This window comes from Ornithorhynchus anatinus, chromosome 14 (genome assembly GCF_004115215.2).
Source record: "Ornithorhynchus anatinus isolate Pmale09 chromosome 14, mOrnAna1.pri.v4, whole genome shotgun sequence".
Classification (NCBI taxonomy): domain Eukaryota; kingdom Metazoa; phylum Chordata; class Mammalia; order Monotremata; family Ornithorhynchidae; genus Ornithorhynchus; species Ornithorhynchus anatinus.
Genome location: NC_041741.1, coordinates 8,364,134 through 8,377,202, shown reverse-complemented (window position 1 = coordinate 8,377,202; position 13,069 = coordinate 8,364,134). Strand labels below are relative to the sequence as shown.

Genomic DNA, 13,069 nt, shown 5'->3' with positions numbered 1-13,069 from the left:
GATTTGTTAAGTGCTTACCATGTGCAGAGCACTGTTCTAAGCGCTGGGAGGGATGGAGGGTCATCAAGGGGTCCCCTGTAGGGCTCACAGTCTTCATCCCCATTTTAATAGTAATAATAATAATAATGTCTGCATCCGCATTTTAATAATAATGTTGGGATTTGTTAAGTGCTTACCATGTGCACAGCACAGTTCTAAGCGCTGGGGGCATACAAAGTGATCAGGTGGTCCCCTGTAGGGCTCACAGTCTTCATCCCCATTTTAATAATGATAATGATTTGGCATTTAAGCCCTTACTATGTGCAGAGCAGTGTTCTAAGCGCTGGGAGGGATAGAGGGTCATCAGGGGGTCCCCTGTAGGGCTCACAGTCTTCATCCCCATTTTAATAATGATAATAATGTTGGCATTTAAGCCCTTACTATGTGCAGAGCACTGTTCTAAGCGCTGGGAGGGATAGAGGGTCATCAGGGGGTCGCCTGTAGGGCTCACAGTCTTCATCCCCATTTTAATAGTAATAATAATAATGTCTTCATCCCCATTTTAATAATAATGTTGGGATTTGTTAAGCCGTTACTATGTGCACAGCACTGTTCTAAGCGCTGAGAGGGATAGAGGGTCATCAGGGGGTCCCGTGTAGGGCTCACAATCTTCATCCCCATTTTAATAATAATAATGTTGGGATTTAAGGCCCTACTATGTGCAGAGCGCTGTTCTAAGCGCTGGGGGAGATACAGGGTCATCAGGTTGTCTCACAGTCTTCATCCCCATTTTACAGATGAGGGAACTGAGGCCCAGAGAAGTGAAGGTCCTTGCCCACAGTTACAGAGCTGACAAGTGGCAGAGGCGGAATTCGAACCCATGACCTCTGACTCTCAAGCCCGGGCTCTTTCCACTGAGCCACGCTGCTTCTCTAAACATCACCCTGCTACCTCTCCTCATCCTCATGGTGGGATTTCTGCGAGCCCGTCACTGGGCAGGGATGGTCTCTCTCTGTAGCCGAATGGTCCATTCCAAGCGCTTAGTCCAGTGCTCTGCACGCAGTAAGCGCTCAATAAATACCATTGAATGTATGAATTTCTTCAGCACTTACTCTGTGCCAAGCACCTATCAGCATCATCATGATGGGATTTCTTAAGTGCTTACTCTGTGCCAAGCACCGTTCTGAGCGCTGGGGGAGATAACAGGTCATCAGGTGGTCTCACAGGGGGGCTCACGGTCTTCATCCCCCCAGCCTTTTACTGATGAGGGAACGGAGGCACAGAGAAGTAAAGTAATAATAATAATACTAATAATGGTGGCATCTCTTAAGCGCTTACTGTGTGCCGAGCACTGTTAATAATAATAATAATAATAATGTTGGTATTTGTTAAGCGCTTACTATGTGCCGAGCACTGTTCTAAGCGCTGGGGTAGACATAGGGGAATCAGGTTGTCCCACGTGGGGCTCACAGTCTTAATCCCCATTTTACAGATGAGGGAACTGAGGCACAGAGAAGTTAAGTGACTTACCCACAGTCACACAGCTGACAAGTGGCAGAGCTGGGATTCGAACTCATGAGCCCTGACTCCAAAGCCCATGCTCTTTCCACTGAGCCACGCTGCTTATCAAGCGCTGTTCTAAGTGCTGGGGTAATGTTGGTGTTTGTTAAGCGCTTACTATGTGCTGAGCACTGTTCTAAGCACTGGGGTAATGTTGGTATTTGTTAAGCGCTTACTAAGGGCCGAGCACTGTTCTAAGCGCTGGGGTAATGTTGGTATTTAAGTGCTTACTATGTTCTGAGCACTAAGTTCTGGGGTAATGTTGGCATTTGTCAAGCGCTTACTATGTGCCGAGCACCGTTCTAATAATAATAATGGCATTTGTTAAGCACTTACTATGTGCCAAGCACTGTTCTAAGCGCTGGGGGGATGCAAGGTGATCAGGTTGTCCCACCTGGGGCTCATAGTCTTCATCCCCATTTAACAGATGAGCAGACTGAGGCACAGAGAGGTCAAGTGACTTCCCAAGCCCAGGCTTTGTCCACTAAGCCACGCTGATCTTCAGTGTTTTGGGTGGAACAGAGAGCAGGATTAGGGAATGTACATCTGGTTCTGTGTGACCATTTGGATAGAACGGGTCCAACGTTGGGAGAAACAGGTATTAAGACGCAAATTTTCCTTAATGCGGGGTTCTTTGGGAACACAACTCTCGCATTGTGGAAGAACTAATTGCATTGAAGAGATTTCAGACTTGCGCTACAGCAACCGTGCTTATGTTATAATCATATATCAATAATATGTCAGCATGCTGAGCTCATAACCAAAAGTTTCTATTATTGTCACCTCCAAATGCCAGTTGCTTATTGAGCCTACGCTTTCTGCAATGCACACTGTTAGGCGCTTTGGAAGTAACAAAAGGAGTGAGTTAAACATTGGGTCCTCCTCGAGGTGAGCCTGTAGATAAGGTCAACGTTTCAAACGCGGAAAGGCCCTTAATGGCCAATTAAAAACAAGTCCAAGAAGTGAGCGTTGCCCAGGTTTCTCCTGGCTCCCTTTGCTGTGGTCATTTGAGTCTGCAAGCTTCCCAGGAGCTGGGGTGGGGTGGTGGTGATGCCCAGGGGGTAGCCATTCGGTCTAGTTGGGCCACGGTTTTCCTAAATCCCGTCCCGATCCTTTCTTCCCCACCTCCCCTTGTCCGACATCCCTCTAGACCCTCGTTCCCCGTCCTCACTGCTCTTGAAGGCCAGGGCTGGGCTGGGGAATAGCAGGATAAATGCCGGAGATCTACTGTGCCGATATGGCAGGGAAGGGGTCTGCAGATCCATCGAGTTCCTAATGCCCACGTGACCAGTGTGAATCAATTAGTGGTATTTATTTAGCACTTACCTTTTTATGGTATCTGTTAAGCGCTTGCTCTGTGTCAGACACCGTGTTACACGCTGGGGTAGGTGCAAGATAATCAGGTTGGACACAGTCTCCGTCCCACAGGAACTCACACTTTTAATCCCCTTTTTACAGATGAGGTAACTGAGGCCCAGAGAAATGAGCAGACTTGACCTAAGTCACCCAGCAGATAAGTGGCAGAGCTCGGGTTAGAACCCAGGTCCCGTGACCCCCAGGCTCGTGTTCTTTCCACTAGACCACGCTGCTTCCCGCTTACTCTGTGCAGAGCTTCGTACTGAGCAGCTGGGGAAAGTACGGTACTACAGAGTTGGTAGACATGAGTCCTGCTTACGAGGAGTTTGCATTCCACAAGGGGAGACAGATGTGGAAGATTTTTGGGGTCCCAGGGGCCGGGATGGGTGGCCTTGGTCAAGAAAATCTGGGTCTCGCAGGACTCTGCCCTCCCAGCCGAATCCCCTCGGTCTGCAGCTCAAGTCAGGGCGGTGCTTCGGGATGGGTAACGGGGAGCGTCGGGACGAGGGCCCGGCCTTCAAGGGGGACTGGCCTCTCTCTCTAAATATTCTATTTCTCTTTGAATTAAAGGCTGTGGCAGCACTTCCTGAAGATATGAGGCTGGGCCCCGCAGGAATAGTTGGCGTTTTTACAGTCCTCTTTTTCCTCCGCAGATGTTTTCAGTCAGTAAGTACCCAAGTGGACGTGCTGTGTCTAGGCTGCCTCGCCTTACCCCAGGATGGGTGACCTCTTTGGACTGGAGGATTGGAAGAAGCTCACCAGTTAGGGAGAGGGACCCCTTCAAGTTTTGTTTTTGTTTATATTTTTGTTTTCTTAAATGCTTCAGAATGTAACACCCTGACTGGCTAGAGAGGAGTTCCTTGTTTCGCCGTTTAGTTTCTTTGCTTCAGTTTCCACAGTCAATCGCCAGACTTGGGGAAACTCCCTTCCCCCCCGGATTCTAGCAACATGCACAATGCCCAAGACCAGAACATGTTCATTTTTGAAAGAGCCCCATGACCACCAGGGACCTGGCAAGTCTCAAATAGTTCCCGGTTTGTCCCTGTTGCCCTGCGTTTTCTCTTTTCACCCCAGTTAGCATAATAGAAGTATTTTCTGGACCTCGTGTCCTCTGCACTGTGATGATTTCCACCACCTCAGCCTGTGCTGGCGTGTGATCTCGCCAGATAAAGAGTTTGCGTTTTGATCATTATTTGGGCAAAGGAAAAGGCCGGTGAAATATAAAATGAGGTGAAAATGGCATTGGACCTGAAGTGAGATGCTTCAATTTTTTGTGGCATTATCATCATCATCGGTATTTGAGTAAGCATTTATTTTGTGCAGAAAACTGCACTAGGCAAGTGGGAGGCATCTAGATGAGGTAAAGTGCACCATCCTCTCCCCCGACTTTGTGGCCTGTACAGATCCCTTAAACACCAAAGAGTCACTGCTGTGTTTTTGGCTTTTTGTGTAATGGCGTAAAATTAGACTTTATGGCCATTCTTTGTTACAACGTCTGCATTTTATTTCAGGTGAAAAGCCGACTTTATTTAGGTAAGTTTTCATTTTATCTTTAAGATGTGTTGGAATTATTGTAGGATTTAGAACTTTCGTAAAATCGTCCACATCGGAGCGTGACAGTATGAACCTTTCTCTTTTAGAAAGGGAAAAGCAACTTGCCGCAGAAGTTGCAGAACTGATGGAAGAAAAATGCAAGGCTCTTGACAAACTCAGCCTCTGCAAGAGAGAGGTAAGTCTAGAAACCTTCTTGGCTTAATGTGAATCCTGCATCTTTGGGTTTAGATTGGCTCTGGGAGGTTGTAATAATATTAATAATAATAATTGTGGTGTTGAAGTGCTTAATGTATGTCAATCACTGCTTTAAGCTTTGGGATAGATGCAAGTCCATCAGGTTGAATGCATTCCGTGACCCACTGGGGAGCTTGCAGTCTAAGTAGGTGAGGGAACAGGTCTATTGAATCCCCATTTTACAGATGAGGAAAGTGAGGTCCAGAGAAGTGAAGTAACTTCCCTAGGGTCACACAACAGGCAAGTGGCCGAGGCAGGAATAGGTGGTTTTATGAAATTGCAATGGACAGCATTGAAAAAATAACCTTGGGAAACTTTTTTTTTAAGCTCCCCCATCCTTTATTTTACTGGTAAATATCAGAACCCCAAGTGTACATCCAACCAAGTGCCTTTGGACCTAAATCCCTCAAGCGTATGACTAGCCTCAAACAAGTGGCCAGTTACTGGTCATTAGATTTCAGGTGTCAGGAGTGGGTGCAAATGTTCATTCTGATGGGAATTGAGGAGTACGTCTTAATGGACCCCACCTATCAGTTGGCAACCATTCCCAGGGAGAACTGGCCCTAGCTCTGGCTTGCAAAAGTTGCCTCTGACAGAGTTGAAATGCGGTAGAGTTGCTAACTTGGTACCGTGTTCCTTTGTTTTAGTACGAAGACCTAGCAGCATCTTCTAAAGATGCCGGCTTTGAGAGCGTGTCATCAGAAATATCGAGTCTTAAGGTAATTACAGAAATAAGTGGGGGTGATTATTATCTAAATTGAGTAAGGAACTGTCAGCCTTATTATGATTATTCATTTTTTTTTTTCAGGCAGAGGATTGGCTATAGATGGTTCCCAAAGTTTGCAGTTTTGGGGAAAAAGTTAGAAGTAGCTTTCTCTGGCCAAAACCAGAAAATCTTGGAATGAGAGAGATAAGGCAGCTAAAAAGCATGTTTATTGTTGTACTGTACTCTCCCAAGCACTTAGTAGGTGCTGGGCACATAGTTAGCGCTCAGTAAATACAATTAAATGAATGAATTATAATAAGCACTTAGTGCTTTGTGGTTAAGCACTTAGTAGGGGTAAAATGCTGGACTAGGCATTGTGGTAGTTACAAGGTCATCAGATTAGACCCAGTTCCCATTCATTCAATCATTTATTAAACGCTTACTGTGTGCAGAGCACTGTACTAAGCTCTTGGAGAGTACAATTTGGCAACAAATAGAAACAATCCCTACCCAAAAATGGGCTCACAGTCCACAAAAGGCTCCTAGCATTTCCTGGGACAGCTGGTGTGACCGTTCTTGTGAATTAATTTTAAAAGGACAGTAAAGGAGCCTGGGGAGTCCCAGAATCATCATTCATACTTCAGTTATTACTGGTGACAGGACAGCCTGTTCTGTTCGCATTTCATTTCCCTCTCAAGGAAAAGCTTCAGTAAAACTCACTTCATCTTAAAAGCTCCGGGCCACCCTGACCCCCAGTCATCCATTAGTTGACTAAAACCAAGGGCTGGGTGGAGCTGAAGTTCCGCAGGGGTGGGAGCATATTAGGGGTTTTGGAAGGAGTAGAATAATAATGATAATTGTGATATTCACTGAGTGTTTCCTGTGTGCCTAGCACAGCAGATCAGACACAGTCCCTGTCCCACGTGGGGTTCACAGTCTAAGGAAAGTAGGGAGGAAACAGGTATCTTGCTCCCATTTTACAGTTGAGGAAACTGAGGAACAGAGAAGTTAAGTGGCTTGCTCTAAACCTCATAGCAGGCTAGTGGTAGAACCAGGATTAGGACCTAGGTCTCCTGTCTCCTAGGCTCCTGCTCTTTCCACTAGGCCGTCTGCTTCCGTTTCCTGGAAAGAATGGGGGGATTGAGACAATCTTCTTTTGTGTGTCTCCTGATTGGCTTGTGGCTCCCAGCAAGTAGATCCCAAATCTCTCACCGTGCTCTACCCTGTGCCTTCGAACTTTGGAATTGAGGCTATTCATTAGGAAATAAAGATGTTGCAGTGCAGCTTCCCAGTGAAAATGAGCAAAGTGTCTGCCCTCGGTGGAGTCCGGCCCTGACGCACAGCCCCGTTCGCTCTTCTGAATAGTTCCTTTCCCTGTGGTCGAAGCAACTCATTTTCCCCTATCCCTAGCCAAAATGATGGTGGCATTACTTACAGCTTTGCTTTTACTGAGATGAATAGAAGCAGAGTAGGAAGCTAATAGATGAGCAAGAGGTCAAGAGTAAGCTTAGGCGCTAAAGCAGTATTGTATATCAAGTATAACAGGTTCAGCCACTTTTGAGAGAAACCAGAATGTTTGCAGACTTTTTTGTCCTTATCCTCATTAACAGTATCTAATGACAGCTTTGAACTCAGGGCTAGGGAATTATATAAAAGAAGCGAAAGATACAATCCTGTCTTCGAGGAACTTAGTCTAATGGGGTCAAACAAGTAGGCACCATTTATCAAAAGCACAATTGGTAGAAGAGGCCTTAGTGTCGACAGCTCTTTTTCAGTTTTGAACTGAGGATTATGGGGTCTGATTGATTTTTTTTTAGTCCATTTTTGTAAATGCGAATTTTTATGTTTGTACTCACGAGTCTCTGCCTAAGTAGAAAAGAGCCAACCCTTCGGGATCTGTGTTAGTGTTCTAAGATTTGCTGGAGAAGGAAATATATTGAAGTGTAATGTAATTTGAGAAAATCTGAAGGACATGTTTCTCAAAATGAAGGAAGCAGTTTGTCAGTCATGAGTGGAAATAGAGGTAAAATGATCAAATTAATAGGGAAAAGTATGTGAAGGTGTGTAAACGGTTTTTAAGAGGTAATGTACACTTTTACTGTGGCAAGTCATAATTCTCTTTGAAATTGTTCCTTTTTTTGACAAGTTGGTTGAAACGTCACAAACAGAAGAGGTATGTTTTATGCAATGTCTCTAAACCAATTATTTAAAATCAAAGACAGAGAAAAGACCAGTTTGTTTCCTCAAGCGGAGTACTGCATTTAAAACTATCTTATTAATTAGCTATCTGTGTTTGGCAGGTTAACTTGATTTCATTAAATTTTCAATTTCCTTTAAATGAATTCAGTTCTTATTTTTCTTCATGATACCTTGAAGAATGGTAATGGTACCAATGTAATCATTGAATAATCAGTTTGATTAAATTAGCACTTATTGCATTAGCCTCCTAGTAGGTCTCCCTGCCTCCAGTCTCTCCCCTCTCCAGTCCATATTTTGATGCTGTCATTTTTCTAAACTATCATTTTTTGCACATCTCCCCACTCTCTTAGAACCTCCAGGGCTTGTCCATTCCTCCCCTCATCTAGGAGAAATTCCTGACCGTTGGCTTTTGGGCATTCACACGGCGCTCCCCACTTACTTATCCTGTCTCCTTTTCCACAACAAGCTCACACGTTTCCTTCCTCTCAAGCCAAGCTACTCCCTATGCCTCGTTCTCGTCTCTGTTGCCTCCTAACTCTTCTTCAAGCCTGCCCTTCTGTTTGGAACTCTCTCCCCCTTTACATCTGGCAGGCCAAAGCTCTTCCTGACTTTAAAGCCCTACTAAAAATCACATTTCCAGGAGCCCTTCCCTGTCACTTGAGCACTTCTGTATCATCTAAGTGTTTTTGATACTTAACCCACTCTCCGCCCTGGAAGCATTTATGTACTTATCTTTAAACTCTCTTGCTACCCCCTCGAATTTATTTTAGTGCCCGCTTTCCCCACCCTGGCTAGATTGTGATGACTTTGAAAGCAGGGATCATGTTTGATTTATACTCTCCCAAGTAGTACAATGATGTGTGCTCAGTAAATGCTATTGATTGATCAATTGATTTGTACAAGAATGAACACACTTCTGAATACCGACAAATTATTAGCACAACTTTGTTTCAGAGTCGTCCAATGAGTACTTTTTTTTTTAAAGGCATCATATGAAAGACTGAACATGTCAAATTCGGAACTTGAAAGTGAAATACAGACTCTAGAAAAAGAACTGGAAGAAGAGCAGTCTAAATTCACAGAGCAAAATGATTTGGTAAGATTTACAGAATGGGCTTTTTACATTCTCTTTTGACTGCTCTTAAAGTTTTTGTACACTGTGGGAATGGGAGAGTGGGAATGCAGTGCTTTTATGTTTTTTGTTTTTGTGTTTTAATGGAAAGGATATTGAAGATAGAATGAGAAAATGGTGATTTTTGACCCGCATAATGGGCACCTTTTTAATTCATAAAGCACTTTAAAGTCAGAGACAGTGATCTTGTAAAATTTATTGTCTGTACTAGAAGATGATACCTCTGGTGAGATCAGCTAAGGTTGTGTGCGTAGCTGAATAGGCCAATGTGGGGGACCCACAAGATCGTGCTAAAGGATAGACATTTCTACTACTTAGCCTGTCCTCAACTGTGGGTCAGAAAGAACTCATTTAGTAGGCTCTGGGTTAAAAATAGATCATCAGACTTCATAAAATGATTGTATCAGTGGTTACTGTGTCTTTCCAGTTAGACGATGTACAAAGGAAGATTGAGTCACTAGAAGAGGAGTCAAAGTCTACCAAATCACAACTGGCTGAAGTAAGTCAAATAAATGGTGCCACTGTGTAAACATACTGGCTAAAGGTTAATGAAATGAATCACAAACTGAATAGTTCGATGTGAATGTGATCATATAAGTATTGCTATGTAGCTTTTAGTTTCTACCCAGTTCTTCTGATGGGATTCAGAAAATCACTGGTTTGGTCTTCTTAAGCTGTCCAGATCCAAGATTCTGTTTATGCAACTGCTGCATTGTGGATTGGATATCATAAGAAAATACTACATGAAAAAATTTTAAAAAGATTTTCTAAAATACCAGTTAACGTACTCTAAGCCATTGCGTAGACATTCTCTCATGGTATTGTTTAGGGTGAATATTTGAGCTCTTCTCTGGTTTGGAAACAATATAAAATATAAAGCACCTGAAAACTACAGAGAGCTTGCAGAGGAAAGATTTTATTTTTCCCCTCAGCTTTCTCTGTGGTCTGCCTGACTAAATTGCACCCTTCTCTTTTTCGTCTGTTCCATTTTTGCCTCGCCAGTTCTCCGCTTTCTCTGTCCCTTTGCAGTCCCTTGATTCAGAGATTTCTTGGCCCACGTAGCACTCAACACCTGATTCCAGTAGAAGCTTCTCTGTCCGTCTCAGCTTTTGGCCAGGCTTTGGTCCCTCGCTCTGCCTGTATCGTCTTTTCCTTCCTCCCACCATCCAGGCAAGCACCGGGGGCCTCGGCAAGATGATGGCCTCTAGATAGAACAGTGGCTCCATTATGTATGATTTGCGTGTATTTCACTCATCTTTCTCAAAAATTAGAAGTGGCTCAACACTTACTGTTTGTTTAGGCCAGAACAACATTGAAAATAATTAACATGAATGAAGATCGAATTAGAACATCAATTCAAGATTCACTGGAAGAAAATTCTGATCTTCAGAAAAGCCAAAATCAGGTTTGTTTGTGTTGTTGGAGAAAACATTTTTGTAGATTGTCCTTTCCTTAAGATTTGATTTTTTAAAAGTATAAGAGGCCTTTTTTTTTTTTTTTGCATTCAGTAGCTTCTCTATTTTAGGAAAACAGCCTATGTTTTGTAAGTTTCACAGTGGAAAAGTGTGGTGAAAAGTACAGAGTAGGGCTAACGATACTTTGAGTTGCATTTTTTCATTTTAAGAAGTCTTCCTTTATCCTCTTCTCCCAGTCTCCCCTCCCATCAAATATATACTGTAAAAAAGGCAGGGGAGGAAAGTTTTTAATGTTCTCTATCAAGACCTTTTTATAGATTTGCATTGTAGAAAGGAATTACAGGTCTCATTTCTTAACAAGAAATGACTTGGTATTCCTATTCTATTTCAATTGATTTTCTATTTCAGTTGCTTTTCACTAAACCAGACTGCTTATGGTACCTATGACCTTTAATCATGTGGTACTACATCTTGCTAAAGCTTTTCTTTAAAGTTTGGGTTCCAAAAGATGCAGTTTTTATTTAGTTCAGTGAGTTGTGAAATTTCTCTAATTTGCCAGTACACTTAATGAGGTCTTACACCACTCTACCAAGAGACAGATTATGGAAAGAGAGAAATGGGCAGGTCAGTGAAATATTACAGGGAAAAAAAATCAACCTGACTTGGGGACTAAGAAGATTTAAATGGTCATTCCTTGTTTGTAATGAGATAGAGCAAATTAGGAAGAAAGAAGGTTTTCCATGTTAAGTTTGAGATAGCAGGAAAGTGTCCGCATTAGGGCCAAATAATAATAATGTTGGTATTTGTTAAGCGCTTACTATGTGCAGAGCACTGTTCTAAGCGCTGGGGTAGATACAGGGTGATCAGATTGCCCCACGTGAGGCTCACAGTCTTAATCCCCATTTTACAGATGAGGGAACTGAGGCACAGAGAAGTTAAGTGACTTGCCCACAGTCACACAGCTGACGTGGCAGAGCCGGGATTCGAACTCATGACCTCTGACTCCCAAGCCCGGGCTCTTGCCACTGAGCCACGCTGCTTCCCTAAGTATAAGTATACTTCAATTTGCTTCCAAACTGAATTTCACTTTATTTCAGTTATGGAAGAGTCTTGTTTTCTGTTTTTACAAAAGACTTTGAATTTACTGTATCTTTAAAGTGAAAACGCTTTGAGAATGGGATTGTATACTTTAGGATTGTTCAGTGCACAAAAAAACACTTAATGTTGAAGATAGCCTCATTTTCATTTATTTTCTGTGGGGTTTTTATGCCTTTAAGTCAGTTTTATTTACCGTGTTCAGCCTGTCTAATATCATCATTAGTTATCAGCTCTGTAGTTCAAGGCGTTATTCTCTTTGTTCATGGTGGGAACACAGTGTGAAAAAGAAACATTCTTTGCCTTTAAGGAGTTTGAAATCAAAGGGGGTACCGGACAGGCAAACATCAACCGGATGTACGTAGACATAACATACTCAGAAGAACATACATCTGCATGTCTGAACAGACAGGAATATGTACAGTAGAAATAGTAATGATCTTTTTTTTTCCTTTTGAATTCCAGCTTTTACAAGAAGCTGAAGGATGGAATGAACGATTCAGGGAACTTGATGAAGAGAAAAAGATGCTAGAAACTTCTAAAGCAGACAAAGAGGAAGTTTTAAATAATACAGAAAGTCAGATCAAGGTAATTTGGTTTGGGGTTGAAGCTTATGAATTGTTAATTGCTTTGTTTACCAGTTGGGAGGTTAGTGAAAATGTTGCTCTTGGCAAATTTAGAATTGTCCATATGAATTAACTTTTAAAAGAAGCGTTCGATATATTTTTGAGCAGATTGCATTTTGAAATGCTGATATGGCTATTGTGCAAGTCAGTAGAAACTTGTGCACACAGGAGAGTAACTCATTTGAACCAATCCAGTGCCACCCCTTGCTGCCAGACATTGTTTTTTGTTTTTATGTAGAGGGTAAAAGTAACCACCCTCCCGCCCTGCAATCTCAGCCTATGCCACCTCTCTCCACTGGCCTTCACCTTAAAAATTAAATCGTTGGGCTTAGTACTTCCTAATTTCCCCTCCTATCAGGCAGGTGAGAAAGCATTAGCAAAACATATATATTAGCATTTATCTGCTCATGTCACTAAACAAAGTTTAGTGTTCCTAGGAGCTAGAAATCCAAGACAGGCAGCGGTGTCAGAGAGAGTAATAATGAGAACAGATAGGAAATAAGGGAGGAAAGTTAAGGGTGTTGAGGGAAAAGAGTTAGGGGTGGTGGAAGGTTCACCCATCACCTCCCACCTCTTCCCTCCCACCGTGTGCTTGTGGATACCGTGCTGTTTTGCGGGGCCGGTGTGTTGCTTAAAGAGTGGAAAGTCCATCTCTGCTGCCTTCATCCCTCTGCTTCTGCCAATCCGCTGGGTCTAGCAGAGAAACAGTGTGGCTTAGTGGATAGACCCCGGCCCTGGAAGTCAGAAGGACCTGAGTTCTAATGTCGCCTCTGCCACGTGTCTGCTGTGTGACCTTGGGCAAATCAGTTAAGGTCTCTGGGCCTCAGTTACCTCATCTGTAAAAAGGGAGATTAAGAAATCGAGCCCTTTGTGGAACAGGGATTGGGTCCAACCTGTCTGGTTCATATCTAGTCCAGGGCTTAGAGTGCTTGGAACATAGTAATCGCTTAACAAGTACCATTATCTGCCCCTGCTGCTTCCCCAGCCGACAGACTCTAGGCAGCCCTCACCCATTCTGGCCAGCAGGACTTTGGAGAGCTGTCGTCATACGCTAGTAGTAATTGTAGAGGTATTAACATTTGAGTGAATATATTACTTTGTGTAACATGATAAACTTTGAAAGTTTTGCTTCTGTCATAAAACTAAAGGGGAATTGCATTTTTAAAATAATCTCAAAGTTTGATCTAATTAAAGAGTCAGAATTCTAAACTGC

The 13,069-nt window shown here is 43.0% G+C and overlaps 1 protein-coding gene across 8 annotated transcripts in view; it reads left to right on the top strand.

The window, feature by feature from the left end:
- The window catches only part of MIA2 (MIA SH3 domain ER export factor 2), a 56,658-nt gene that overhangs the window by 20,949 nt on the left and 22,640 nt on the right, over positions 1-13,069 (top strand). For 6 of the 8 annotated variants that reach the window (XM_029079146.2, XM_029079149.2, XM_029079147.2 and 3 more), the window contains 9 exons: positions 3,466-3,561; positions 4,407-4,428; positions 4,536-4,624; positions 5,331-5,402; positions 7,536-7,562; positions 8,574-8,684; positions 9,148-9,219; positions 10,021-10,125; positions 11,696-11,818. In XM_029079146.2, the coding sequence (XP_028934979.1) occupies positions 3,466-3,561; positions 4,407-4,428; positions 4,536-4,624; positions 5,331-5,402; positions 7,536-7,562; positions 8,574-8,684; positions 9,148-9,219; positions 10,021-10,125; positions 11,696-11,818 (717 nt within the window). The remainder of the gene's footprint in view (positions 1-3,465; positions 3,562-4,406; positions 4,429-4,535; positions 4,625-5,330; positions 5,403-7,535; positions 7,563-8,573; positions 8,685-9,147; positions 9,220-10,020; positions 10,126-11,695; positions 11,819-13,069) is intronic. The other 2 variants (XM_029079151.2, XM_029079148.2) reach the window with 1 other exon arrangement.